General features: G+C 39.5%; 2 protein-coding genes across 2 annotated transcripts; both read right to left on the bottom strand.

Annotated features, from left to right (window-relative positions):
• Positions 1-8: 8 nt before the first annotated feature.
• Positions 9-1,273, bottom strand: LOC133523021 (carbonyl reductase [NADPH] 1-like). The gene has a single exon (XM_061858522.1). The coding sequence runs from the start codon at positions 1,069-1,071 to the stop codon at positions 100-102; it is 972 nt and encodes a 323-aa protein (XP_061714506.1). The 5' UTR covers positions 1,072-1,273; the 3' UTR covers positions 9-99.
• A 3,932-nt stretch (positions 1,274-5,205) lies between these two features.
• On the bottom strand, positions 5,206-25,818 carry LOC133523020 (RNA polymerase-associated protein CTR9 homolog). The gene is made up of 20 exons (XM_061858521.1): positions 25,644-25,818; positions 25,468-25,566; positions 24,931-25,170; positions 24,294-24,562; positions 23,102-23,297; positions 22,305-22,532; positions 21,121-21,327; positions 19,947-20,101; positions 18,384-18,554; positions 17,060-17,274; positions 16,244-16,401; positions 15,765-15,893; positions 14,386-14,648; positions 12,754-12,964; positions 12,268-12,491; positions 10,837-10,948; positions 9,668-9,906; positions 8,192-8,422; positions 7,708-7,785; positions 5,206-6,584 (listed from the first exon to the last, which is right to left on the bottom strand). The coding sequence occupies exons 1-20, from the start codon at positions 25,674-25,676 to the stop codon at positions 6,431-6,433; spliced, it is 3,612 nt and encodes a 1,203-aa protein (XP_061714505.1). The 5' UTR covers positions 25,677-25,818; the 3' UTR covers positions 5,206-6,430.
• Positions 25,819-26,000: the final 182 nt, after the last annotated feature.

Raw genomic sequence — 26,000 nt, 5'->3', positions numbered from 1 at the left:
AAACAAGCTTGGTAAAAAAATACTTTATTTTCCATCATATAATTAAAACCTTATAATTAGCACGAATTTTCAAACAAAATTGCAATAAGTATTGACAATTCATAATAAACGACACAAAATACTGATCAACAAAATTGTAAAAACGAACAATATCAAATGTCGGCACCACTCATGCCTGGCCACAAAGTACAGCACCGGTCCAATAGCACCATAGTACTTAAAAACCGACTCAATCTTAAAGTAACAATCACTTTTATAGTCGAACCAATCCAATACTTTCCTATCAAACCACACGTACGCTCCTTTGATACTCTCAGGGGCATCAAGAACTAAATACACAGGCGTTTCGGCCGCTTCATCAGGACTGAAGAAACCTTTTCCTCTTGTCATATCAGTCTGAACCAGCCCCGGATGCATAGCATTGATAATAATCTTCCTAGATTCAAGCTCTTTCTGTTGAAGTCTCGTCAAAGCACAGACTGCCACTTTAGCGATCCTATAAGCTGCCGCCGAACCTCCATCAGCCAGATCATTCTTATTAAACGTACCATTTTTAACGCCATCCAAAAACCAATTTACGAACTCATTAATATCACTGACTGTCAAGTCTTTACTCGATAACTTGTCTATCCAATATTTATTCCTTATATTAGATAAGTGTCCGCAATCACTTGCAATATTTAAAATCCTTCCATTCTCTCTAATAAGTGGAAATATATGTTCTTGAATCGTAAGCAAGCTTCTGTAATCAATATCAATAACTTGTTTGCTTTCTTCATATGTTGTTTTAAATCCATCTCCTGCTACAGCAGCGTTGTTTATCAGTATGTCGATACCTCCATGTTTTTCTTTTAAATAATCTCTGAATTTGATAATACTGTTTTCGTCAGAGACGTCTAACTGGTGATATGACGGTGCCCAGCCTAGGGAGCGGAGTTCAGCGACTGCTTCAGTACCTCGATTGACGTCTCTAGATGTAAGGTAGACTATTCCTTCCATATTTTTGCAAAGGGCTTTGACTATAGCAAGCCCTATGCCTTTATTAGCTCCGGTGACTACGGCGACCTTCATGACCGCGTTTGATGAGCGCGTGGCGCAGACTAACTGTTTAGGTATGTACACGACAAACGTTGATAACTAGTTATGTATATCCAAGGTTATCTTTAATGAGCACATAACCGGTTTGGAAAGCTGATAAGTCGGATGTGATTCATATTAGTGCATGGTAAGGCTGACAGGCATTATGAAGTTTATACTGACTCGTGATTCAATTTAATTGCATTATACCTTGAGCTGAGATCAATTTATCGAACTTTGATCAAATATAAGTATGTACACTAATTTTATATTTACTGTTGCTACGTGTGATCGAATAGGTGCGACCTAATACATAGGTACAAATAGCAACACACTTAACTGACCATCGGTGGACCTTATGCCTTTCGTAATAAACTTTAATTTAATAAATCAGAAAACACGTGACGGGTAAATGAACATGTTTATGGTTCCGATTCAGGCCACAAGATGGCAGACCCTCCAACGCGCACGGTCCCTATAACATGGGACTTTTCATAGCATTTGTGAGCGATTGCCTTATTGGCTAGGCCCCGGGAATTATATAGGTAAGTTGTTTCTAGCGTTCGAAAAAAGGTTAACAATCTTGATTAGTCATTTATTAAAAAAAAGCGGCCAAGTGCGAGTCGGACTCGCCCATGAAGGGTTCCGTACTATTTATGATGTATTAAGAAAAACTACTTTCTAGATCTTGTTCAAACCAATTTTCGGTGGAAGTTTGCATGGTAATGTACATCATATATTTTTTTTAGTTGTATCATTCTCTTATTTTACAAGTTTCGGGGGGGGGGGGGGGGGGGGGGGGACATTTTACCACTTTGGAAGTGTCTCTCGCACAAACTATTCAGTTTAGAAAAAAATTACATTAGGAACCTCAATGAAGACCTATCCATAGATACCCCACACGTATGGGTTTTCAGTTCTAAGTATGGGGAACCAGCAAAATCTTTTTTTTTTTCTATTTTTGTGTGAATATCTTAATTCGGTTCACAGAACACATCTACTTACCAAATTTCAACAATATAGTTCTTATAGTTTCGGAAAAAAGTGGCTGTGACATACGGACGGACAGACAATAAGACAGACCTGACGAATCCATAAGGGTTCCGTTTTTTCCCATTTGGCTACGGAACTAAAAACGCTTTTTGAAAATCAGTAACTGTTAACATAAGACAAAATAATGTATAAGATTGTATATGATTTATAATTGGTGCATATTTGCCGTAACTTATTTTCAAGTGGTTTTCAATCAAATTCTTTCTAATGCTAAAAAACGGACTATAAGGATATATCCTTAGGTAGTTTTAGTTTTCACAACACAAGCAGATAGACATTTGAAAATATAACAACATATTTCAATTCATATATCTTTATTTTATAAATATTTAACACGTCGGAGTAAACGATGCCGGGGCAAACAATATTGCCTTCCTACAAATAAGTAAAGCAATTTTAGAGCATTCATACTCATACATTAACTCTTGAGCGTCTGAAGTCTGAACTGAATCACATATTTTAGACGCAAATCGAAATGAACTAAAAATACTTTTAAAATCAGCTGCTTATTGATTTACACCCAATTCAAAATTATAGATAAGGCAAATAAGGTGTTGTACTATAATACTTGTAGGAGTAGTACTATAATAAAAGTTTAGACATACTTGGAGAGTAATTGTGCCGTTTGGCCGTTTCTAAGCAAATAGTACCACTTTGTCGCTTGCCATAAGGACGCTTTGACAGGTTATTCATATAAAGATACAAGCAAATCTCGTTGTTATGGCAAGCGACGAAGTGGGACCTTTGCCTAGACTTCGACAAAATTTATTGTTAGAGTTAGATAAAACGCCTATAACATTTTCTATAATATCCCAGATACTAATTTGTTCGACTAACCTATCATTTTAGCAAAACATTGGTATAAAGCAGGGCGGTTGGGTAGTAAATTGGTTAAGCGAACCGTCATTTTGTATCTGAAATATAAAACAGAACCTAGGATACGTCGACCACGTGTTAGAGCGTTTTCACACTGTCCGATCCGATAAGTGCATTTACATTTTTATTTATTAATTAAAAAAAAACGTTAATTCAAAAATAAAAGGACTTGGCACCATATGGGACTTTCTAGCAGTTTTCTTCCTCCAAGTGTTATCCGATATCGGATTGGACGGTATAAAAACGCTTACGCTATTGACGCTCAAAGAGTCAAAGTATACAAGTTGCCGTTTCATTCGGGTCTACTTTCTTTTACAGGACAATACACAGATTATTAAACAAAAAAAAACTTTCATGTTCCTGAAAATCAGAGACACTGCATTCTTTATTTATTTAATCGTATGGCATAACATAATACAGAAGCATATAATATCCAAAAATTAATAAATGTCAACACAAAGACCAGTCAGCCATTTGATGGCTTCGTCGCACAGGGAGATCAGGTCTTCTAACAAGTCTAAATAAATACATGCACTAAGAATATTAAGATCCCTTTCTTTAAGAGTCCCCGGCAAGCTCGGACGAATTTCACCTTCCCATACAAACGGAGTTTCGTTCTCATTTTTAAACTACGAGTTGGACTGTAATGAAACTATGCACATGTAACGACATGAGGTATATTATGTCCTGTAATTAGTTTATATAGCTCCAGTTTATAAAACAAACGAAATATAGCAAAAACAAGTTTTATATGAAAAACTTAAATTCGCTGTATTTTTTTTTGAACTAAGCTACATAAACAAATTACAGATAGATAGATAGATAATCCGTTTATTTGTTTGCCACAATACACACAGGAAATACAATTAATAAAATGACAAAAAAAAACAGATAATACAAAATTATATGAGAGAAATACACATTTATACAAAATAGTAGTAGAAAGAGAAAAAAAAAATAACACATTTAAATAATACTGTTCCATACATATAGGAAATGTTGTGTGCGTCGCAGCAAAACAAAAGGGTTCTGGCTCAGTATTACGCTTCACCCTATGGGAGAGGCACTGATATTCTGCCAGGACCAGATCACGTCAACCAAGATACAGTGTAAAATATGCAATATTCAAAGTTAGTACTTACCTAAATACCTTGTTTATAAAACTAGTGACATAATTATCATTGAAAGTGAGTACTTGCAAAGTTATGATATTGAAGTGTCAGTGTGATTAGCATGCTTAAGTAATACGTAGTGTCAAGTGTAATTATAAGAAGAAAATCATTTTATATACATTATGAATTACTAAAACCAAATAAAATAATAGTATTAGTGAAGACTAAATTCGGTAATCAGCAACCAGGTAACCATGAGGGACTCCCAAAGTTTGTTTCTCCAAAAGGTATTTTTTTAAATGAAATTTGAAAGATTGCTTGGTTTTCATATGACGAATAGGTGGAGGAATATTGTTCCAGCACCTGGTTGCGAGATACCGAAAACAGCCTGTGAAAGCAACGGTTTGTCGGTTGTTTGTGGAAACAAAAGACATCGTCTGGTAGATCGAGTACCGTGTCGTTTATGGAAAGAGGAAATACGTATTTTGGAGTACAAATATCCGGGCCTTTCGCTATTCAACACGCCAAATAGAAGATTCGCAAGATGTAGATGTCTACGAGAGGACATATTTAATATGGATGCTTTGTTTAAGTAAGGCGTAATATGTCTTCTCGGCGGGATTGAACAACAAAAGCGGAAACAGGCATTTTGGACTCTTTGGATAAGACGGCGCGTCTTATCCAGCAGTCGTGGCCCATACACTATATCTCCGTAGTTCAACTTAGAGAGAACTAGTGATTCGCACAGCAACTTACGGATTTCCTCGCTTAGGAGGTTACGAATTTGGTACAAAACCTTCAAGCGATAAAAGCACGACTTCACTAATTCTCCTATATGCTTCTCAGACCTTAGCTGGCTGTCCAACACTAACCCTAGGACACACTACAGGACTAGATATACTTTATCTAATTGCAAGTACAAAGTTTCAGAGCAATCTAGCTAGTCGTTTTAAAATGAGAGCGTAACTACGTTTGTATGGAGAACCGAGCTTGCTGGGAACCTTTAAAGACATGTAACATCATCGTTTGTCCCTTTCCATCATACCAATACGTCGGAAAGGGACAAACGATGATCAGCGGCATCGTAACTTTAGTACACGTTTATGAATAAGGGGGTTAGTCCCTAATTTTCAGTAACAGGAAAGACAAATTAGAACCTAAGTATGTGTATGACCCTTACATCAAACAAATATCACTTTTAGGTATTCACAGATGTAAGGGAAGAAAGGTCAATAATAAAATATCTATCTACAGTAAAATTATAGAAATATGTCAAATATGCAGTTGATAGTTCCGTAGGTAATAGTACATAGGGTAAATAAATGGGTAAGACATGACATTCTGAATTGACATAGTAATGTAAAACAATACTGATTGGTTCAAATAGGCCTCGTATTTTAAGAGGCGAATGGAATAGAACGAATGACACATACAATCATATATATATTATATTCAAAAGAAACACAGGTAACTGAGTAAGATAACAATTCTAGGTTGAATATGGTGGTGGCTGTTCATGAATATACACGATGTATTGTGTGCATGACCTTACGGAGCAATACGAGATGGAAGAACTTTCAGGCTAATTATTAATATTATTATCACTTTTTGAGACAGAGAAATCTGCGCCGACGAGTCCACGATTTCTGATTTTGGAGCCAGGGAAAAAGTTGGTGAATAGCACAAATTTAAATACTCATTTCAAAAAAATCAGCGCGTTTTGTTTTCTAGATGATTCTGTCATGGTTTAAAATATTTGGTATTCTATTTTTACAAAAATTCATAAGCGCGATCAACGAATATACAGACGGTGTATTTTTTAAGTGGTTTAGTAGCAGCATAATTACTTTTTACCAACACTCATTGTACTTTCTTACATGTGTTAGTGTGTGAAAGAAGAGGTTTTCTAACGTCATTATCTAGAATTGACCGGTGCCTTTAGTGACTTGCAAAAAATATACAATATTCATAATTCAAAAATAAGGAATTATTTCGCTGGCCGTGTCTGTAAGTGTACAATTTTATTAAGGTATACAAACATAGCAATACCCTTAACTCTCCATCGGTAGACCTTATGCCATTTGTAATAAGGGCGATGGTACGCACCCGCGTATATTACGATTGTCGGATATGGAAGTATGGATGATTTTCAGAATGAGCAATTCAAGCATTCTCAAGTATTCAGAATTAGTATTTTTGTCTTTTCCAGCATCGCATTGTTATAAAACTTGCTATTATTTCGTATGTCAGTAAAGTAATGTAAACCTATATACACTTGTGAAGGCTCTCGCCTCCCGCATGAGCAGCGTGGTCTAGTCGTCGTCGTCGCTGGCCGACACGGACTTCCTGGACACGGGCGTGGCGGGGCGCGACGAGCCGCTCCTGGACGCACTCTTGGAGCGGGAACGAGATCGAGACCCGCTCTTGGATCGGGAGCGGGATTTCGAACGGGACTTGCTTTTTGATCTGGAATTAAAGCAAGAAAACCGTTTACTATTTAAATATCGTCTTGATGCTGTAGTATTTTACCACCCTTGCTCGGAAAAGGTGTTATTACACCTGCGTGATTTGCGATGCGACCGTAAATCCTAAATTTGGACCGGGGGCTGCAAGTAATGCATGTACAGTCACGGACTGTAATGGTTGAGATTTTTAGAGTTAACTTTATATTGGTATATATAGAGATTACTTTATTTGACGACCTGTTTGGCCTAGTGGGTAGTGACCCTGCCTATGAAACCGATGCTCCCGGGTTCAAATCCTGGTAAGGGCATTTATTCGTGTGATGAGCATGGATATTTGTTCCTGAGTCATGGATGTTCTCTATGTATTTAAGTTGTCTGAGTGCCCACAACACAAAACTTATTGAGCTTACTGTGGGACTTAGTCAATTTGTGTAAGAATGTTCTATAATATTAATTTATTATTTATTTTCCTTTTTTTCCCCTCACAGATGTGACAAAAAACATTATGTGCCAAGGGAATTAAGAAATTATTACACTCGTTCAATTCACACTCATTAGTAATTTTGGCTTATTAATGGTTGCATTTTATTAATAACTTTTATAAGTCAGTAATCGTAGAAAAAAATGTTGTTTGCAACGTTGAATAAGTAAGTCTAAAAATGCTCGTGCCTGCGGCTCTGGCTCACATTGTACGCCCACCCACGCCACTCGCCTTGTTTAACCCTTATACAACAGTTGCATAATAGTACATTATACAACGAGGGGGAGTAAGTGAAAAATATTAAATTACATCCGTCAGTATTTTAAAAATAAATCTCATTTATGCTACTTGGTTTTTTATGAATTAGAGACATTAAAAAAAAACTAAAATATTAAAAACTCCCTAGGAAGTTATAGCTTTTATCACAGTTCATAACTCCCGCGAGAGCAAAATAGGCCTTCAGTACACCTGCATGAAATAAGCTCTTTTTCGTGCAACTGTGATCAAAAATACTATTCCCTGTCTGTCACTCTTTCATATTGGTGCTACGAGTATACAGGGATATAGACAAAGAATCATAATTCGATGTTCGTGGTAGGCCCTCAGGTATCTCTGCAAATAAGTTGTCAATGTTGCTACTTACCTTGACCGTGACCTCGAGCCGCTCTTCGACCGTGACCTCGACCGGCTCTTGGACCGCGACCTTGACCGACTCTTGGACCTGCAATTCAATCGCATTAAAAAATCTGCCTTCATCAAACGAGCGTCAATAGATAATTATATCATTTATGCATTGTTTAGTTTTCCTTGAAATGCTAGTTTTTAGGGTTCCGTAGTCCACTAGGAACCCTGATAGTTACGCTATGTCCTTCCGTTTATCCGTCCGCGGCTTTTCTCCGTGATCGTTAGTGCTAGAAAGCCGTATTTTGGCATGGATACCTCTAACAAGTTGAAAATAACTCAAGTATTAACTTATTTATATGAGCTTAAAAGCATAGTAGTCTTAAAGCAGAGAGCTCAAATTACTCGAGTCTTAACCAACACTAGTCATCATGGGAATTTGTATAATATAATAGATTACTATTACTTAGCTTTTATCGTGATATAAATAAATCTAGAATTATTACCTTGACCCACTCTTAGACCTTGAGCGACTCTTCGATCTCGACCTGCTCTTTGACCTCGACCGGCTCTTCGACCTTGAACCACTCTTCGACCGGGATCTGCTCTTGGAACGGGAGCGGCTCTTCGAGCGTGAGCCAGACTTGGACCGCGAACGGCTCTTGGATCGGGACCGGCTCTTGGCTGAACCGGAGCGAGATCGGCTGCGGGATTTCGAACGGCTTTTGGAACGTGATCTGTAGAGGAATAAATGTCAGTCAGAAAGAAGATAAACAAAAATGCATATTTGATTTTTCTTTTGTAACGCGACCGATGTACGTAAAGTCAACTTCACATTGCAGTTGACTTTATACAATGTTTGTCCACGTATAGTGGAGCCATTAACCACGTGTAGTACGATGAATTTTATCGAAAAATCAACCCCCCTACCTATGTTTTTTCTCAACCATTTTAAAAATGCACCCTTTCAAAGTTTTATGGCGCCAAACACTACTGCACTTGGTTAATGTACCATTATCTGTCCATTTATCTATCGCACATTTAAAAAATGTAAACCATGCGATAGCTTATGAATTAGGGCATAAATTTAAAGCATAAATGTCACAGAGAATTTTCCACAAGTACTCGAGAATTAATAACAAAGATAAAAATTGTCTTCAAAAAATTACTTTTTTTAACATTTTATCTTTATTTCGAAAACGAGGTAGTTGACCGGTGTTTTTTTAATTGTTAAATGATAGTACAGGATATCAGCTAAAAGTTGACATCAAAATATTAGCCCTTTCAACGCCAAAGACCACTAAAACGGTCATCGTCTGTCGTGCCCGCGACGCCAATGACCATAAAAAAGGCTATGGCGGACGTTGTCAAAGCGACTTTCCTACTGTCAGTTAAGCTTCATATTCGCTCTTCACCAGTTAACTTTTTGGCGTCCATGGCATTTCTTGACACGTGTGGAACAGCGTTGAAAAGGTTAAAACACTTCACAAGTTACACGAGTCCAAACAAGACCTGTAATGAGCGTCAACTTAGTTCTAAAGAAAAATTGGCTACCACCCGAATTATCATTTGGAACTAAAGCAACTTAGTTCGGGCATCATTTCAAGCTGTGCGAATACTGCTTAATAAAATCAAAGACTATATAACTTATACATATTTTTAAGAATCTCGTGCGTGCACTTACAACTTATATTGCACAATTATATTGAATGAACGAATATTTTAATGGTACTGAATGGTAGAATAAATTGTGCCTTTAACTTTTTTTAAATAATTAAAGAGGGAAATTGCTTTTGACGTTTTTGACGTGAAGGTTCGATTTGAGTGCTGGTTGATGATTATTTTACCTTATTTCCTCGCATGTTTGTAGAAAACCACTATATATGCCTCGGCAGGAACAGCATTTCGTGGATTCGTCTTCTTTCGAAACTCATCCACGAATTGCTCTTTCCCGGCCTCTGCAATAATGTACTCTGCAATACCTATCACTATCGCTGTTGGACATAATCCTCTTCCTCCCTCCCTTGGCGGGCGGACTGCGACTGCGACTGCGACTGCGACTGCCGCTGCGACTGCGACTGCGCGAGCGGCGACTGCCTGCGTCAGACTCCGACTCGGACGTGGAAATAGTCTCCTTCGAGACAATCTTGAGCCGCTGTTTGGCGCTGAGCTTCTCGTCGGCCGCTTTGGATGCCTTATCTTTTTTACCCCCTTTTTCTTTCTGTAAGAATGAAGGAAGGAATAAAATATAAGGAAAATAATATTATTTTCGGTTCAACGCCTATTGATTATCATTCAAAATATCGTTATAGGCATCCAGTTTTGACAAAGTGTTCAGAACTAGCCTAACGACATTAGACCCTATTCATAGCATTGTGGTTCTGCCGGTGTGTAAGTTTGCCAGAGCCCAACGAGGGTGCGGAGTGCTTGGCGCTATAGCGGGTTTCCAGAGACCAAACGTTGTGGAGGAGGGTAGCAGAAAGAAGTGTGAGGCGGGGCTACATGGCTTAGTACGCCAAGCCAGTGGACCGGAGTAGATTTGATAGTGCTGGACATGCAGCGCATGGTCTCGTGCAGTTTGACGTGCACTTTGTTGGTATGTGCACTCCCCAGCCATACTGGAGCGCAGTACTCCGCCGCAGAGTACACAAGCGCGCAAGCAATCCGCCGACACTCTTCAGGGGAGCGTCGGCAGAAATAGGAATTTAGAGGTATAGTCGTTAGATTTGTAGCTGGCCCTCAACGGCTTATCCATTGTCTTTGGCGCGTGCCACTACCTGCAAAAAAAGGGCCCGGTCACTTTAACCGGTTATTTAATTATAACTCCTATGGTAATTGAAATAAGATTCAAAATGAACAAATGGAAAAATAATTTGCGAGTGCTTGTGTGGTCCCTATACTGAGTGCCGGCGAGTCGTACGCTACCGAACCAGCCTAAAATGTGTCCTCGATATGCGTAACAAACGCGCGTTATCGGAGAGCGCACCTGCACTGGTTTTTTGAGCGTTGGACTAGCCCGCGCTCAGGTGCCAATTAGAATCATACGGCCCCTTTTTTTGCAGGTAGTGGCACGCGCCGTTTTAGTTAACAATAGGCAATGGACAAGCCGCTGAGGGCCAGCTCCTAAGCTGCCGACTGTAGAGCAGCTTGCCTGGCCGCGGCCGCGCTTGTGCGGCGGGCGGTCGCTGTCGGAGCCGGAGCCGCGCTCGCGCCGCTTCTTGCCCTTCCCGCGCGACCCCTTCTCCTTCTTCTTCCTCTCCCGTCTGAAACACACGTCGCAAGCAACATAAGGTTCGTTCAATGAGTGTTCAATGAGGTGTCAATAAATTAATAGTTTAAAAAACACTAGAAAAACACGCTTATGATCCATGGAATTCCATCATGGAATGCCAGTGTCTATCTTCCGGCTCCCCTATGACGGTTCCTTCGAGTCCCTTTGGTTGGGCTCGATTTACAAAAAATCAAGCAATATTTTTTCTTAACTATTAAGTAATTTAAAATATTGCTTGAGTTTTATTATGTAGTGTGCAATTAAAGTATTTTTTTATTATTATTATTGTATCTCCTTCAATTTCACGGGCCGGTCCTTTCTCCTCCCCCTGCCTCCCTTTTTCTCCTCAAGCGGCATATCGTCATACAGCAGTCATTTCTCAGCAAACTTCAAGATCAAACCCTAACAACTGTATAATTAACAATTTCAATACTAACTTCTCCTCATTAGGCCGATCGCTGCCACTCCCCGAATCAGACACATATTCGTTCTTTCTCCTCCCCCTTCCTCCCTTCTTCTTCTCCTCAAGCGGTATATCGTCATACAGCAGTCATTTCTCAGCAAACTTCAAGATCAAACCCTAACAACTGTATAATTAACAATTTCAATACTAACTTCTCCTCATTAGGCCGATCGCTGCCACTCCCCGAATCAGACACATATTCGTCCTTTCTCCTCCCCCTTCCTCCCTTCTTCTTCTCCTCAAGCGGTATATCGTCATACAGCAGTCATTTCTCAGCAAACTTCAAGATCAAACCCTAACAACTGTATAATTAACAATTTCAATACTAACTTCTCCTCATTAGGCCGATCGCTGCCACTCCCCGAATCAGACACATATTCGTTCTTTCTCCTCCCCCTTCCTCCCTTCTTCTTCTCCTCAAGCGGTATATCGTCATACAGCAGTCATTTCTCAGCAAACTTCAAGATCAAACCCTAACAACTGTATAATTAACAATTTCAATACTAACTTCTCCTCATTAGGCCGATCGCTGCCACTCCCCGAATCAGACACATATTCGTCCTTTCTCCTCCCCCTTCCTCCCTTCTTCTTCTCCTCAAGCGGTATATCGTCATACAGCAGTCATTTCTCAGCAAACTTCAAGATCAAACCCTAACAACTGTATAATTAACAATTTCAATACTAACTTCTCCTCATTAGGCCGATCGCTGCCACTCCCCGAATCAGACACATATTCGTCCTTTCTCCTCCCCCTTCCTCCCTTCTTCTTCTCCTCAAGCGGCATATCGTCATACAGCAGTCATTCTCAGCAAACTTCAAGATCAAACCCTAACAACTGTATAATTAACAATTTCAATACTAACTTCTCCTCATTAGGCCGATCGCTGCCACTCCCCGAATCAGACACATATTCGTCCTTTCTCCTCCCCCTTCCTCCCTTCTTCTTCTCCTCAAGCGGCATGTCGGCGAAGAGCAGAGCGTTTTTGGTCTTCTCTTTGAATTCTTGTCGCTTCTGTAGTTGCTCGACGGTGCTCTTTTGCTGTTGTTCTTCGCGGCGGCGGCGTTCTTCTTCCTGTTAGAATTAGGTTTTTCTTTAATGGAGCAATTGATAAAGTAAAAATAAATAGCATCAGTAAAATGTTGTCTTTTACAAAAACAAAAATTATAGATTGTAATAGACAAAACAACTCTTCTATAATTAAGTTTTTTGACTACACAATAAATCATCGCCGTACTTACCCGTGAATGCGATAATTGTCATTATTTCTAACAGGTCAGGACATCCTGATTTTTCGAAGATGCATGCCACTTCCTAAAACCATTACAAAATCTACCTGCTGCTTCCTGAAGGCTTCCCTCTGCTCTCTCTGTCGGTCGCGCATGGTGACCTCCTCGTCGTGTTGCCGTCTCGCTCTGGCCACATGCCACTGCGCTTGAGAGAGCAGGTCGGCACATGTCCGAGCCTCGGCCGCGGCGGCCGCGGGTTCGTAGCGAGCTCGCTCGGCGCCCTCGCCGCTCTCTGTTGAGGCCAGGCGCTGGAAGTATCTGGGAATAAAGACTATGTATGAATTACGTTATACAGTTGGAAACGTATAACGTTACTCAAATAATAGCGACAATGGTCGCGAGCAATCAAAAAGGTTCCGCTAAAGGCGAAAATCCTACAGACTCCCCAGAAGAGTGTAGTATACATAATTATTTCATGCCAAAGAATATTGCACGTAGTAAAGCAACCCTACCGGCCTGTGGTTAGTCTGATAGACCACGAGTTTAATATTACTAAATGATACCGCGAATTACGTGAAAAAAACTTACTAGTGCGACACCTGCAACTCATGTACCGCTCTCAACACTACATCCAACGAGCTCCTCTCATCTTTCAACACATGTGAAGCCAATCTCTTCAACGTCAGCGCACCATTATATAGCCAAACGGTATCATGTGGTACCCTTCTCGCTCCACATTATACGTCGGTCAGTCTGATTGTCAGATACGCGAGGTTCGTAGTACTAAAGGATAACGATCGTCATCATCGTTTCCGAGTCGTTTACGGCCACGGCGACTGCTTTCTACCGCGGAGTGTCGCTAGTGCGCTCTCAGGTGACTGACGTAGCCAATCTTAGCAGCGAATGTGCGCCCTTCCGACGGTTTTTTTTTTAATATTACGTCGGTGGCGAACAAGCATACGGCCCGCCTGAAGGTAAGCAGTCATCGTAGCCTACGGACGTCTGCAACTCCAGAGGTGTTACATGCGCGTTGCCGACCCTTTAAAAACCTGTACACTCCTTTTTTGAAGAACCCCAAACTGTATACCCTCGGGAAAACCTCGGTCATGGCCATAAGCTCGTCACGCTTAGCGTCGAGTTCTGTGCGTCGCCTGGTTTCGAATTCAAGCACCTGCGTCTGCACAATATGCCTCCACTGTGGACGGTCACCAGCTAGTCTACCAAGTTTTTGGTTCTATATAACCTCTCTTCACATGCCGCTTCAAAACATCTTTGAACCGCAGAAACTGGCTGCAGTTAAAGGATAAAGATAGTAATGTGACTAAAGTAATACATAATTCTGTGATACTTAAAGCTCACGTACCATTCTCAACATTACATCTGACTCCTTTCATCCGTAAGCATTAAATTGTATAGTTGCATCGTGTAGTGCAACTCTTTTGGCTCGCAATAAGGCAGCTCTTGCGGTCGAGATCGGCTCAATCCTCGCTAAAATAAGCTCAAAAGGTTGATAATACTTACTTGTGTGACACCTGCAACTCGTGCACTCGTGCACACGACATCCAAAGAACTCCTTTCGTCCTTCAAGACGTGCGACGCCAGCCTCCTCAGTGTGAGCGCCGCGTTGTACAAAAGGGCCGTGTCTGGCGACGCGACTCTTGTCTCGCAATAAGGCAGCTCTTGCGATCGAGATCGGCTCATTCCTCGCTAAAATAACAGTACAGGTTGATAATACTCACTTGTGCGACACCTGCAACTCGTGCACCGCTCGCAACACGACATCCAAAGAACTCCGCTCGTCCTTCAAGACGTGCGACGCGAGCCTCCGCAGCGTGAGCGCCGCGTTGTACAAGAGGGCGGCGTCGTGCGGCGCGACTCTCCGCGCGCGCAGCAGGGCGGCGCGCGCGGCCTGCGGGCGGCCCGCCAGCCCGTGCGCGCGCGCCAGCCACGTCAGCCACTCCACGTCGTGGTGCATGCGGAACTTGCGGATGCAGTTCTCGTACTGGATACAGGAAACAGTCTTATATTACAATTGGATACTATTAGCAAAAATACAGTGATCGAATGAGATGTGAAAATCTAAGACAATTTCGTGCTTCGAATTTGAGAGGAAAACGATGGCGTTATAGCAATTTGCGGTAACTCTGACTATCAAAAGTTGTCTTTTGACATTTCAGTGGCCGCATAGTGCGCCATCTGTTTTGGATGTCTGAATAAGGAGCTCGTTTTACTTTAAATATTATAATCAATTCTCGTTGCTTCGGATCGGGGAATAAGTATCACTGACAGAGTTAACTTAACATTCTAAATCTTATTGCAACAATATAAGGCATTTTGAATTTTAAATTGGTTGGATCTGTGTTGTGTTTTCGGTTAACCTTTGTCCTTTCTTTTGGATTACTCTTACAAGTATATTTATTATTTCAGTATGGTTGATTTCACTGTAAGTCAAACATGTATCCTCGTATACATTCCGTGTCAATCTAATTAAAGCCTTTCATGAACGATTTAAAGTATAATTTTTGTTTTGTTTAATTACGTTCTCAAACAAACGAAATTCAACCTAATTTAGTATACAACAACGTTTAAATTAAAAATAGGAAAATTTTATATAATGGGGCCTTACGAGTGTATAGGTACAATAAATAATATTATGGTATGAATTATCTGAAATGATTTTTTGGCCTAAAACCATAAGCTGTTAAACCAGAGGCATTATGTATTTAGTGCAGCGCGGTGGCTACCTAATTTCTCATTAGTGAGAAGGAATTTTAGCAAGCCCATTTAAAAGGCAATTTTAGCGTTCTACACATATGGTTCAAATTTATGTAACAGCTTTTTGTTACCTCCGAATATTCTCACTAATACTACATTACACAAATGTAACACATAGCTGAATAGCTGTTTTTTGAATATACGAGTATAAGTAGAACGCTATAACTGTCTTTTATATGGTCCTGATCCTAGTCACTAGTGAAAAACTTGGTAGCCTCCGCGTTGCACAAAAGAAACATTGCCTTTTGTATAACAACTTAGGATTTGAGGCCAAAAAATCATCTCAGATAATTCATACTATAGTAGTGAATGTAACGAATCGAGTAGTGAACTGAGAACTTACCATCTGGATAGCGTTGATGTATTGTTTCTGTTCCACATAGATGTGAGCGATGTTCATCCAAACATCCGGAAAGTCAGCCGTGGCCTCTCGCACTTGGGCGAAGATGTCGCGGGCTTCGTTCACACAACCCTGTACAAAAACGTGGTATTATAGAAAAGCACTTAGTTTTTTTACGTGTATAATAACAATCCTTTCAAATATTAAGATGAAATGTAATATTGACCGATTCAAATAATGATTAAGACACATTTTAGATCTTGGAAAGATCGATAACTAAACGACATGTCAAAATTGACGTTTATTTCGATTCCGTTGCGATACCAATAAGATCTATCTACGATATTTCTTACGTCAACTTCACATTGGTTGCCCAAATCGATCTGCTTCTATACGACGTACAAAGGTTATAAATGAGAACTTATCTAAACCAGAACTTATCGTTATCGTATCTCATTCTTCGAATCGGGCCGATTAACTACCTTATGTGCAAGAACGCAGCCGATGCCATTAGCGGCCCAGATGTTCTTGACGTCGACCTTCAGAACTTGCTTGTACATGGCTAAAGCTCGTTCTTGATGACGCTTTTCTCGGTCTTTCTCTCTGGACGGTTGGTGTAGCGTTTGGAGCCAAACATTTCCTGATAAAGACATGGTAAAATTGAGGGTTCAATTTTATTTTGTATTCTTATAGTATGAATTTTCTTAAATTGTTTTTAGGCCACAGACCCTAATCTGAACCATTGCTTCTTTGTCCAAAGCAACAATGTCCTTTAAACAGCAACTGTATCGTGATTGTATTAAGGTTCAAATCTATGTAATAACTAATAATATGAGCGCTCGCCTACATTGGGGTGGCCGATCGTCCTACATTACCAAAACATAGTATCTTATGAGCTGTTATATATTATATGCAACATATATATTAACAGATTAGAATCTTACGCGTAAAAATAATTTCAGAAAATCTGTACCATAATTTAAGTCTAGAAATAAGAAAACCACCATAAACCGGGTATAGTACTAAATAGGCTTTTTCATCTGTGTGAGATGTTTTAAGCATCATCCTGGTAATGACACTTGCGTTAAATAATTAATCATACTTTCTGCACTAGATGGATCTACAATAGGTTTGGGTTGAAATTTATACCTCATATTAAAAACATGGAGTAACTAAACTACTACTGCGACAAAGCAGCGCACGTTCGGTCGTCGTGGAATCCTTGGGAGATACCCTTTGTGTGATGGACGATGGGAACCATGATCTCATCCAGTGTGATGATCTAATCATAATCTGACCTAAAGCTATAAGCGAGTAGGCGTCGCTGGCGTTGGAGGAGTTCTGCAGGATGCGCTCGAACTTCTTCTGGCCCGGGCCCCACTCCTGCTGCGCCAGGTGCAAGTTGCCGAGCAGCGACCACGTGTCGGGGTGCTCCGTGTTCACCTTCAGCGCCTCCTTGAACCAGTCCGACGCCTCGTAGATCTGCCCTTTGTCGCGCGCCATGCAACCCAGCCTGTCAACATCTTGTGCCATTAGTCCTCACATCTGAGGATACCGAAGACCGGGAAAAGTGGAGAAGATTAAGTAGGAAAGCGGACCCTGGCGCTAGGCCGAGAAAACGCTAGGTTGAAAAAGAAGTTTGGCAGGATTAGTAAGATTATCTGGTAATCAAAAAATAATTTGAACGGCACAAGTAATAGGGAATATTACGCAAAACTCGGCGTAGGGGGAGCGAGAGAACTGCAGCTGTAAACAAACCGCCTTGTTGCATCAATGTCATATTTTATTCGCAACAAATTATTTGTGAAAACTTGTCAAAAAACTGTTTAAGGCGTAGTATGTATAAGTTACTCCATGGTTTAGGATGTGCGCTAGAGCTGCACTCTGGTCACAAAACATTGCAGTAATACTCCCTATTATAACTCAACATGGAATGTTTTACACTAGCCAAAAAAATAGGTAAAACCTATAAAAACCGATACTATTTTAATATTTCTAAGCGCATTTCGAGCTTACTGTCTATTTTTAATTCATAGTTTGGTAATTATTTTACAATAAACAAAGTTATAAATACACGAAAACATTCCCGCACCGAAAACCCCGATGTATGTTCAGAGTATAGATTTTTTCAAATTAAATCCTAGGCTTCTAGTACTTTTTGGTAGGCCATTACATTAAAAATAATTAACACCACATAAACCAACAGGAATTTTGGCTTTGGAGTAGGCAGATGAAAGTGACACCTTTTCTTTTCCTTTAAAGCATTTTTCTCATTTATATTTAGCTACTTGTTTAGAGGTAGCAAGAACACAAACCTCTTTCCGAATTAGAATATGATTTAAATATTGTTGTTGTGTTTTGATGAATTTGCGAAATGTTCCTCGACTCAATGTACCTGCGACACAGCAACGCAAACCATGGCACATCTACTGGCGTGCCCCACATGCCCGCATCACTGCTGGGAGCTGGATCTGTGGGACGCGACAGCCAGGGCTGTCAACACCGCTGCCTATTGGGCTTCCATCGTATAAAAAAAAAGGAACCTCGACACGAAAAGAAGAAGATTATCGAAAAAGGTGCCAATAAAATATAGTATACTAAACATTTGTTTGACAATCTTACCTCAAATAACAATCAATATAATTGGGATGCTCTTTCAGGATATCCTTATACAGTTTCTCGGCCTTGTTGTACATGCACAGCGCTTCGTTGAGCCTGGCCAGGTTGTACGTGGTGGTCACAGCTATGGACTTGTAGTACTGGGCGTCTAGAGTTTCCGCGTCTACTTTCTCCCTGAAAACAAAATTAGATTAAATTGTTAGTACATAGTTAAGCCCTAAGGGCTTACTTAACACTAGTTCGTAATTCTTGTACCGCCCATGGCACACACAACGTTTTTCATCACACTTTTGAGTAAAAAACTAAATTTTAAGCGAAATAATTCTTAAATACGGTGACATTTCAAACATTAATCCGCCATTTTGTCATTTTTGACAGGTTAGGCATCGAAGGCACAGATCCACCCAGCATTCAGCTACGTTTTCATTTCTCCCAGCCTCTTATAGCCAATAAGCACTAAGATTTTTAACAAGCTTTTATTTGCTTGCCCTGTTAATACGTGTGGGTTAAATCTTGCAAGCTAAATTTGACCCACTTCCCGATTTCAGATATAGCAGAAATTTGGCATATATATGTAAATCAGATGACAATGCAATATGATGATGATCTGATGATGGGGACAGGAGGTGGCCATGAGAACTCCGTGATAAAATAACGCAAACTAATTGTGTTTAGGAATGTTAGAATTATCTCGATGTGTAGTTGCCTGTGGAAGAAAAAGTAGTCAGCGATAAAACCTTGTACCAAAAATTTTACTTTGCCAAAAACTTATTAAAATTTGATACATAAATTGAACATAGAGAGAAGTCCAGTTACTGCTATCGGTTAACGGTTCAAAATTCTTTTCGTTCGTGTTTCTGACCTGTCACGTATTGGTGTCTTTTATGAAGTAAATAAACAAGTAGTGCATGTCTTTATAGCTGTACACTGAAAAAAATAGATAGCCGAACTGGTTTTGTAACTTTACTAAATAACTAAACTACGGTTATAAGAAAATAAACTTTGCATAAATTTACAAACTTATTTTGTAGTGTATACCCAGTACCTGAACACTGATAGCCAAACACGGTTTTGTAACATATAACACATAGTTCGCAAGTCCCAATTTTTGTGTAAACAGTAACCAAAATTTTGTTACAGTTATGCAAACATTTCTTTCAGTGTAGATTATATTTTACTTGAGAAAAATTAAAAAGTAAAAATCATCCCATACAAAACGTTACACTCCCGTCACATTTCTGGGGACATAAAACAAAACACGAAACATCGTCTAAGAGGCCACAGCTTAAAGATTACTCGCGTTCCCAACACAAGCAATCCAAGAAAGCACTTTCTATAGAACCGCGTCGTGCGCGAGTGGAACAAACTACCAGAAGCAGTGATGAATGCTCTTTCAGTGAATAGTTTTAAAAACAGACTTGACAAACATTTAAAATTATCAATATGAACATTAATCGTACAAAAAAAAAGTGCAGTGATATACACGCATCCGCTTTCAGCTGCTAGTGTATTGAACAATACAATATAATAAAAACAACGAAAATTTTGACCCAAACAATCAAGTACCTTTCTAGCGCTTCCTCGAGGTAAGTTTTGGCCTCATGTAGATTGCCCAGCCGGTAGTGCAGGGCTGCTACGTTGTTTAATATCTCCGCAGGGATGTCTGCGTTCACCTTCTCTTTCAGGATCTTCATTGCGGTGCTGTATGCATTCAGGGATCCCTGGAAACATTTTATAAAATGTTAGCAACGAGAACTTTACAAGCCACAAATACGACAAAATAGACGACCTAAACTTAATATAACTATAGGTATGATATACATTTTATTTTTATATTTCTCTTAGTACCCAGTTAACATAGTTTTAAGTTTATACTAATAGTCGTTATGGATCAGTGATCTGAAATAAACGGTTTTTATTTATTATTTTATATATATTTTTGTTTTTAAGGCTACCAAAGACCAGATGCGTATTCAGCATGGGTCCAGTTGCAGCTCTTACAAATAACCTTACGTATGTACGTAACCAGTTTAACCTGACTGTTATGCATATTTTTATTTGTTTGGTGAAAACCAACCGGTTCCGTACCCAAAGGGTAAAACGGGACCCTCATTACTAAGACTCGCTGACCGTCCGTCTGTCTGTTGGTTTGTCCGTCTGTCATCACGCTGTATCTCATGAACTGTGATAATTAGATAGTTGAGATTTTCACAGTTGATGTATTTATGTTGCCGCTGTAACAACAAATAGTATAAAATAGTACATTACGATACAAGTGCGAAAAATAGGAAATTCGAAACGAGTGGCGATAAATTAAAACACGACCGAAGGGAGTGTTTTAAATCGACACGAGTTGCGAATTACCTATTCGCACATGTATCGTACAACGTTTTACAGTACATATGGCCCTTTAAATGTTCGACACAGTAACGTAATATGCTACTTCTCGCACTAGTGCTATAAAGTAGCCCCATATGTACTGTAATAAATATTTAAGGGAGCTCTCATACAACAAATGTGATTTTTTTGCAGTTTTTATTATTGATACGGAACCCTTCGTGCGCGAGTCCGACTCGCACTTGGCTGGTTTTTTTTTAATACGGGCGGCATTTGAGTATCAGCAGCACGGTATTTTATTCCAAAAACAAACATTAACAGCACTTTGGTGTTACGCATTCAAATAGGCTGTGAGCCACGATAATGAATGACTAGAGAGAGAGAGAGAGAGAGAACGAGATACCTGTAAGTCATTCTGCTCCAATATCTGCGCCAATTCTATCCACGCTTCCACATCATCAGGAAACTGTTCGGTGACCTTCTTCAAATGCTGCCGGGCTATGTCCCTCTTGGACTGCGAGGCTGAATTGGCGTACAGCGACCCGAGGATCTTCATGGTCTCGTAGTTGCCGGGCTGAACTTTGAGGACTTTCTCAAAGCATTGGGCAGCCTGTTTTGAAAAGTGATTATTGTAGTTAAGGCTTAATGGCTAACAATCTAAGGTAGAAAATTAAATCAAAGATCTTTAGTGTATACGAATACGCTATGATGAGACAAGTGATGTTCCATGAAATAAATCAATAGCGTAAAACTAGCGTTGAGAGCAACATTTATTTAATGTGTTATGCTTTGATTACCACTTTTTTTGGTTAGTAAGTAGAAGTTTCCGAATCGTGTCTTTTTTTATACGAATCGCCAGATTGTAAGGAATTTCCATCGCCCATGGACACCTGCAACACCAGAGGAGATGCAAGTGTTTTGCGCGGCATTAAAAATGGGAGTACGCTGTTTTATTCAAGGTTTGAATGCCGCAGTTCATTCCACCGTTTATATGTGCGAGGTAGGAAGTTTCTGGAGAAACACACAGTTGAGGACTGCCAGCCATCTAAGTGGTGAAGATGGAAATGTCGTTTGAAATGTTGTGTTGTTGGAAAGCTAGGTCTCGTTTAGGAGAGTCTTTCGGCTGACATAATATTCAATGTTTTATGGATTAAGCTACCTTACCCCAGACAATGTCACTTACATCAAAGAGAATTTGAAATAGAGGTGGATTTCCAAAAAAAACTTTGTAGCCACAGTAAATTTACTGTCAGCTTACGACACATGATTAAAACATTTAGAACGCCATTTGACTTTGATCCTTCTTCTTTCACTCATGTGTTAAATTTGTTGAATATCAAAAAGTGGCGCCATCTAATAGATCAAAGGCCAAAGGTATGGCGGCATCGTTTTGAGCGTCGGCGCCACAACTTTAACCGATGCCCGGTAAGATGGCGCCATGCCACTTTTTGATATTTAAGAAATTTAACACATATCAGTGAAAGAATAAGGATAAAACTGACATTCTAAAAGTATTAATCATGCGTCGAAATATGACAGTAAATTTTATTTGACAATCCAGCTCTATTTCAAATTCTGTTTGCTTACATTCTCAGTGTCTCCTCTATAGATGTACATCTGGCCCAGGCCGTAGTGCGGCAGCACGAAGTTGGGCGGCGCGAACTGCGTGGCCTGGTAGTAGTACTGGAAGGCCTGGTCGCAGTCGCCCTGCGCGTGGAACGCCCGCGCCAGGTGGTGGCACGACTCTGCGCGCATGGCCTCGTTCTCCGTGTTGTGGAACGCGTGAAGAGCCAAGTGTTGCACTTTGCTGTAGTCCTGGTTAAAAAAATGGATTTAACAATAAAGTAGGCAAAAAAATTCTTAACCTTTGACCGTCAAAGACGTCAACTGACGCGCACGGCTTCACCCCAATAACAACATTCGTGCATTCCGACAAGTTTCACGAAGACGCGCTGCGCACTAAAGGGTTGCCATTCAAAGGGTAAAAGAAAAAATCGAAATGCTAGGCATTTTTTATAATAATAATTAACTACATTTTATAATTTAATTGTGTTTATTTTGTATCTTGCTTTAATGAATCATTCATTTTATCATGCCATGGAATTAGTAACTAGAATTTTAAACCATTTAAAACCGGGTCTGTCGCAAATTTATTTATTCTGCGTCGAAACCTCGGAAATATGTAAAGGTAACAAAATTTAAAAACGCGAAAGTTTTAAATGTTAACTAGAATTAACTCCAGGTGTGAGTAATTTTCTAAGAAACTATGCCACAAATATATTTTGGTGAACAGGTCTTAATAACAAGTAAAAGCTGAGTAAACCTATAATTAAATACGATTTTAGTAGACTATTACAACCAGATACCAGTTAATGAAGCCTCACCTTTTTGAAAAAGAAGTGGTTCGCCAAATGGTTCAACACCATGGGGTTCTTGGGGTCTATGGCGTACGCCTTGGACAACATTATCACAGCCATCTTGTTTGACTCATTCTCTTGTAGATTAAGCTTGAGGATGGATAGGCCGACTAGCGCACCCACGCATTGTGGGTCCAACTGTAGAGCTCTTTCAAAAGCCATCCTGTGAATAAATTAATTTATACGTTATATGAACTACAGAACTCCTCGAGACAAACATAAAATTTAGTTCCGTTTCTAGGATTTTCAATAGAGGATATTACGAAAACTCTGCGCCTCTAGCATATACTGAGGCCCTACCGCGAAACACGAAAATCGAAGTTTCGTTATTTGCCTCTGTATAACTCTTGCTAATTCAAGCAATAAAGATCACGTTTCGCGGTAGGCGTCTGTAAACAAACCGCCTTGATGCATCAATGACATAGTAAAAGCATCTCAAAAAACTGTTTCAGGCATAGTATGTATAAGTTACTCTATGGTTTAGATATGTGATAGTTCTGCTCTCTCACGGCAGAACATTGCAGTAATACTCCCTATTGGAGCAGGTTTTAAATGTTTTTAACATGTTTATAGTCCTTGTATTGTTTATCATCAATATGTTTTAATATATCTGTAAAGCTCTAAGCAAGATGTATCTTATGTGGGCAAAACAAGACAACAACCACTTTACTAAAATTGTGCCATTCTCAAGAACATTCTTGCTATAGGAAATATTGTCTAGTAAGAATATTTCCTATACAAAACTAAGCATGTTCTCAAGAATGGAGCAACTGTACACTTTAATAAATAATTAATTGGCTCTGCAAAAAAGCAGTAGGATGTCCTGCCAAGTAAATTTGAGAACAAAGTTATAAGTAACACATTCTCTATCATTCAACAGTAAAATAAATAAATAAAATAGCCTTTATTTACAGAACAGACAGTTTGCACATTATCTCTCTATTATCTCTCAACTTTTGCATTCTTTGTCTGCTTGCCCTTTGGCAAAGACTTCCTCCAACCAGACCAAAACCCTCCATGAGACAGTACTTGTTTTTCACATTTTTAACGTAAATTTAATTATGAGAAACAAATTAATTTCTTGAATGATTGAGTCACAAAAATATTTGTATGTAATATCAAAGAAGATTAAGAACCAAAACATAAATAACCTCCTTACCTAGCTTTTTCCTGATTATTTAACTTCATAAAGCAATGCCCCATCCCTAACCGCAATGCCGCAGGGCTATCAGGGTTGGTTCTCAGTGCCTTCTTATAGAACGCCAGTGCTCCTCTGTAATCTTTGCGGTTGAAGGCTATGCAGGCTTTGCCGAGAAGAGAGGGAACATTGTTGGGAGACTGGTTAAGTACGAAGTTGAATTGAGCGTCTGCTTGTTCCATTTTGTCTCCTTCAAGTAGACAGAAATAGGCTCGGCCAAGGAGATGGTTCTGAAATTTTTTAAAAGATCAGTACGAGATAATTATTGACTTGGCAATAGATTTGTATAAGTATATCACTTATCAGGCCTTGATAATCATTTTAGATGATTTAAGCAGTATCAGTGATTACGCGACAGCACTGCTATTGATGAAATCTAATCATTTTAATTGAAATGACTACATAATCTTTTACTTTCCACTTTATGGGTCTGTTTTTGCCAAGTTCTATATATTTTTGTACATTTGTCTGTTGCACCAATGAAAATAAATAGAAAACACTGTAAATAACACAACTTTAAAACATCTTGTTCTATTTTTGAGTTACAAGTCCGAGCTATGGTTTTTGGTGTGTAAGCATTTTTATGTGCCATACTTACTTGATCATACATGATGATTTTATCGGCCATGGTATACAGTAAAGTGGCTTTTGTGAACAGCTCCTTCTTTCTATCTTTGGTTTTCTCCTTATTGGCTTCTTGAACATAGTAAGCGGCGAGCATGTCGAGAGCTCGCATTTGGTCCCTTTCAACATCCCGGTACTCCATGTTGGCGTCCACACGGGACGCCTCCAGGATTTTGAGGAAGTCATCAATCTTCTTTTGTTTGTAATAGGCAAGCTGAACACATAAGATATCATTCATCGTGTTATTCATGTTTTCAATATAATGTTAAGGAATAGAATATATACACCACAAAATTTTATGAGTACATATTTATGACCTAGTTTGGTATAAGATTAAATGCTATCAATATTCGTTATTTAGTATAAATAAACGATTTAGGCAATTCATAAATACCGCATAGTTCCATAATGTAAATATACAACGTTCTTTAGTGAACGAGTGATTATTTTTAGTGTACGTAGGGCAATAAAAACAGTTTGATTACATGACTTTTAGGTTAGGTTTACTTACCGCAACATTGATCCAAACACTGAGCTGCGAGCGCTCTTGCTGCAGAATACCGAGCACTTCATCTCCAGCCGGTAACTGTTCCGGATCTAATTCAATCACCTGAACGCGAAACACAGAATTGAAAACATTTGCACCGTAAAAAGAAAGCTACGTTTCACTGATCTATATTCAATTACCTCATCCGTTGTCATTAACGGAATTTCCAACATTTTGCATTTGTTTTTTTCCTGCTCGTCACAAGAATATCACAAACACTGCAACTGGTTACACATCACCATTAATAATGCGATTTACGAAGGCGACCAAGGCGACGCAACAACCATTTTTGTTTGTCGATGCGATGCAAATCGACTCGTCGGCTCGTCGCGACGAATGGCGGGCGATGGCGGCTATTGCAAATTGTCACTTTACCGTCAAACGCTGTTCGTTCCATTTTGTTAAATCAATCGGTAATTGAAACACCTAGGGAAAACCAAAAAAAAAAAATATGGTAGTCCAAATTGTCAATTGAATAATCGAAATAATTGATATAT

The sequence above is a fragment of the Cydia pomonella genome, chromosome 11, assembly GCF_033807575.1.
Source record: "Cydia pomonella isolate Wapato2018A chromosome 11, ilCydPomo1, whole genome shotgun sequence".
Lineage (NCBI taxonomy): Eukaryota > Metazoa > Arthropoda > Insecta > Lepidoptera > Tortricidae > Cydia > Cydia pomonella.
This window is presented reverse-complemented; position numbering and strand designations above follow the sequence as displayed.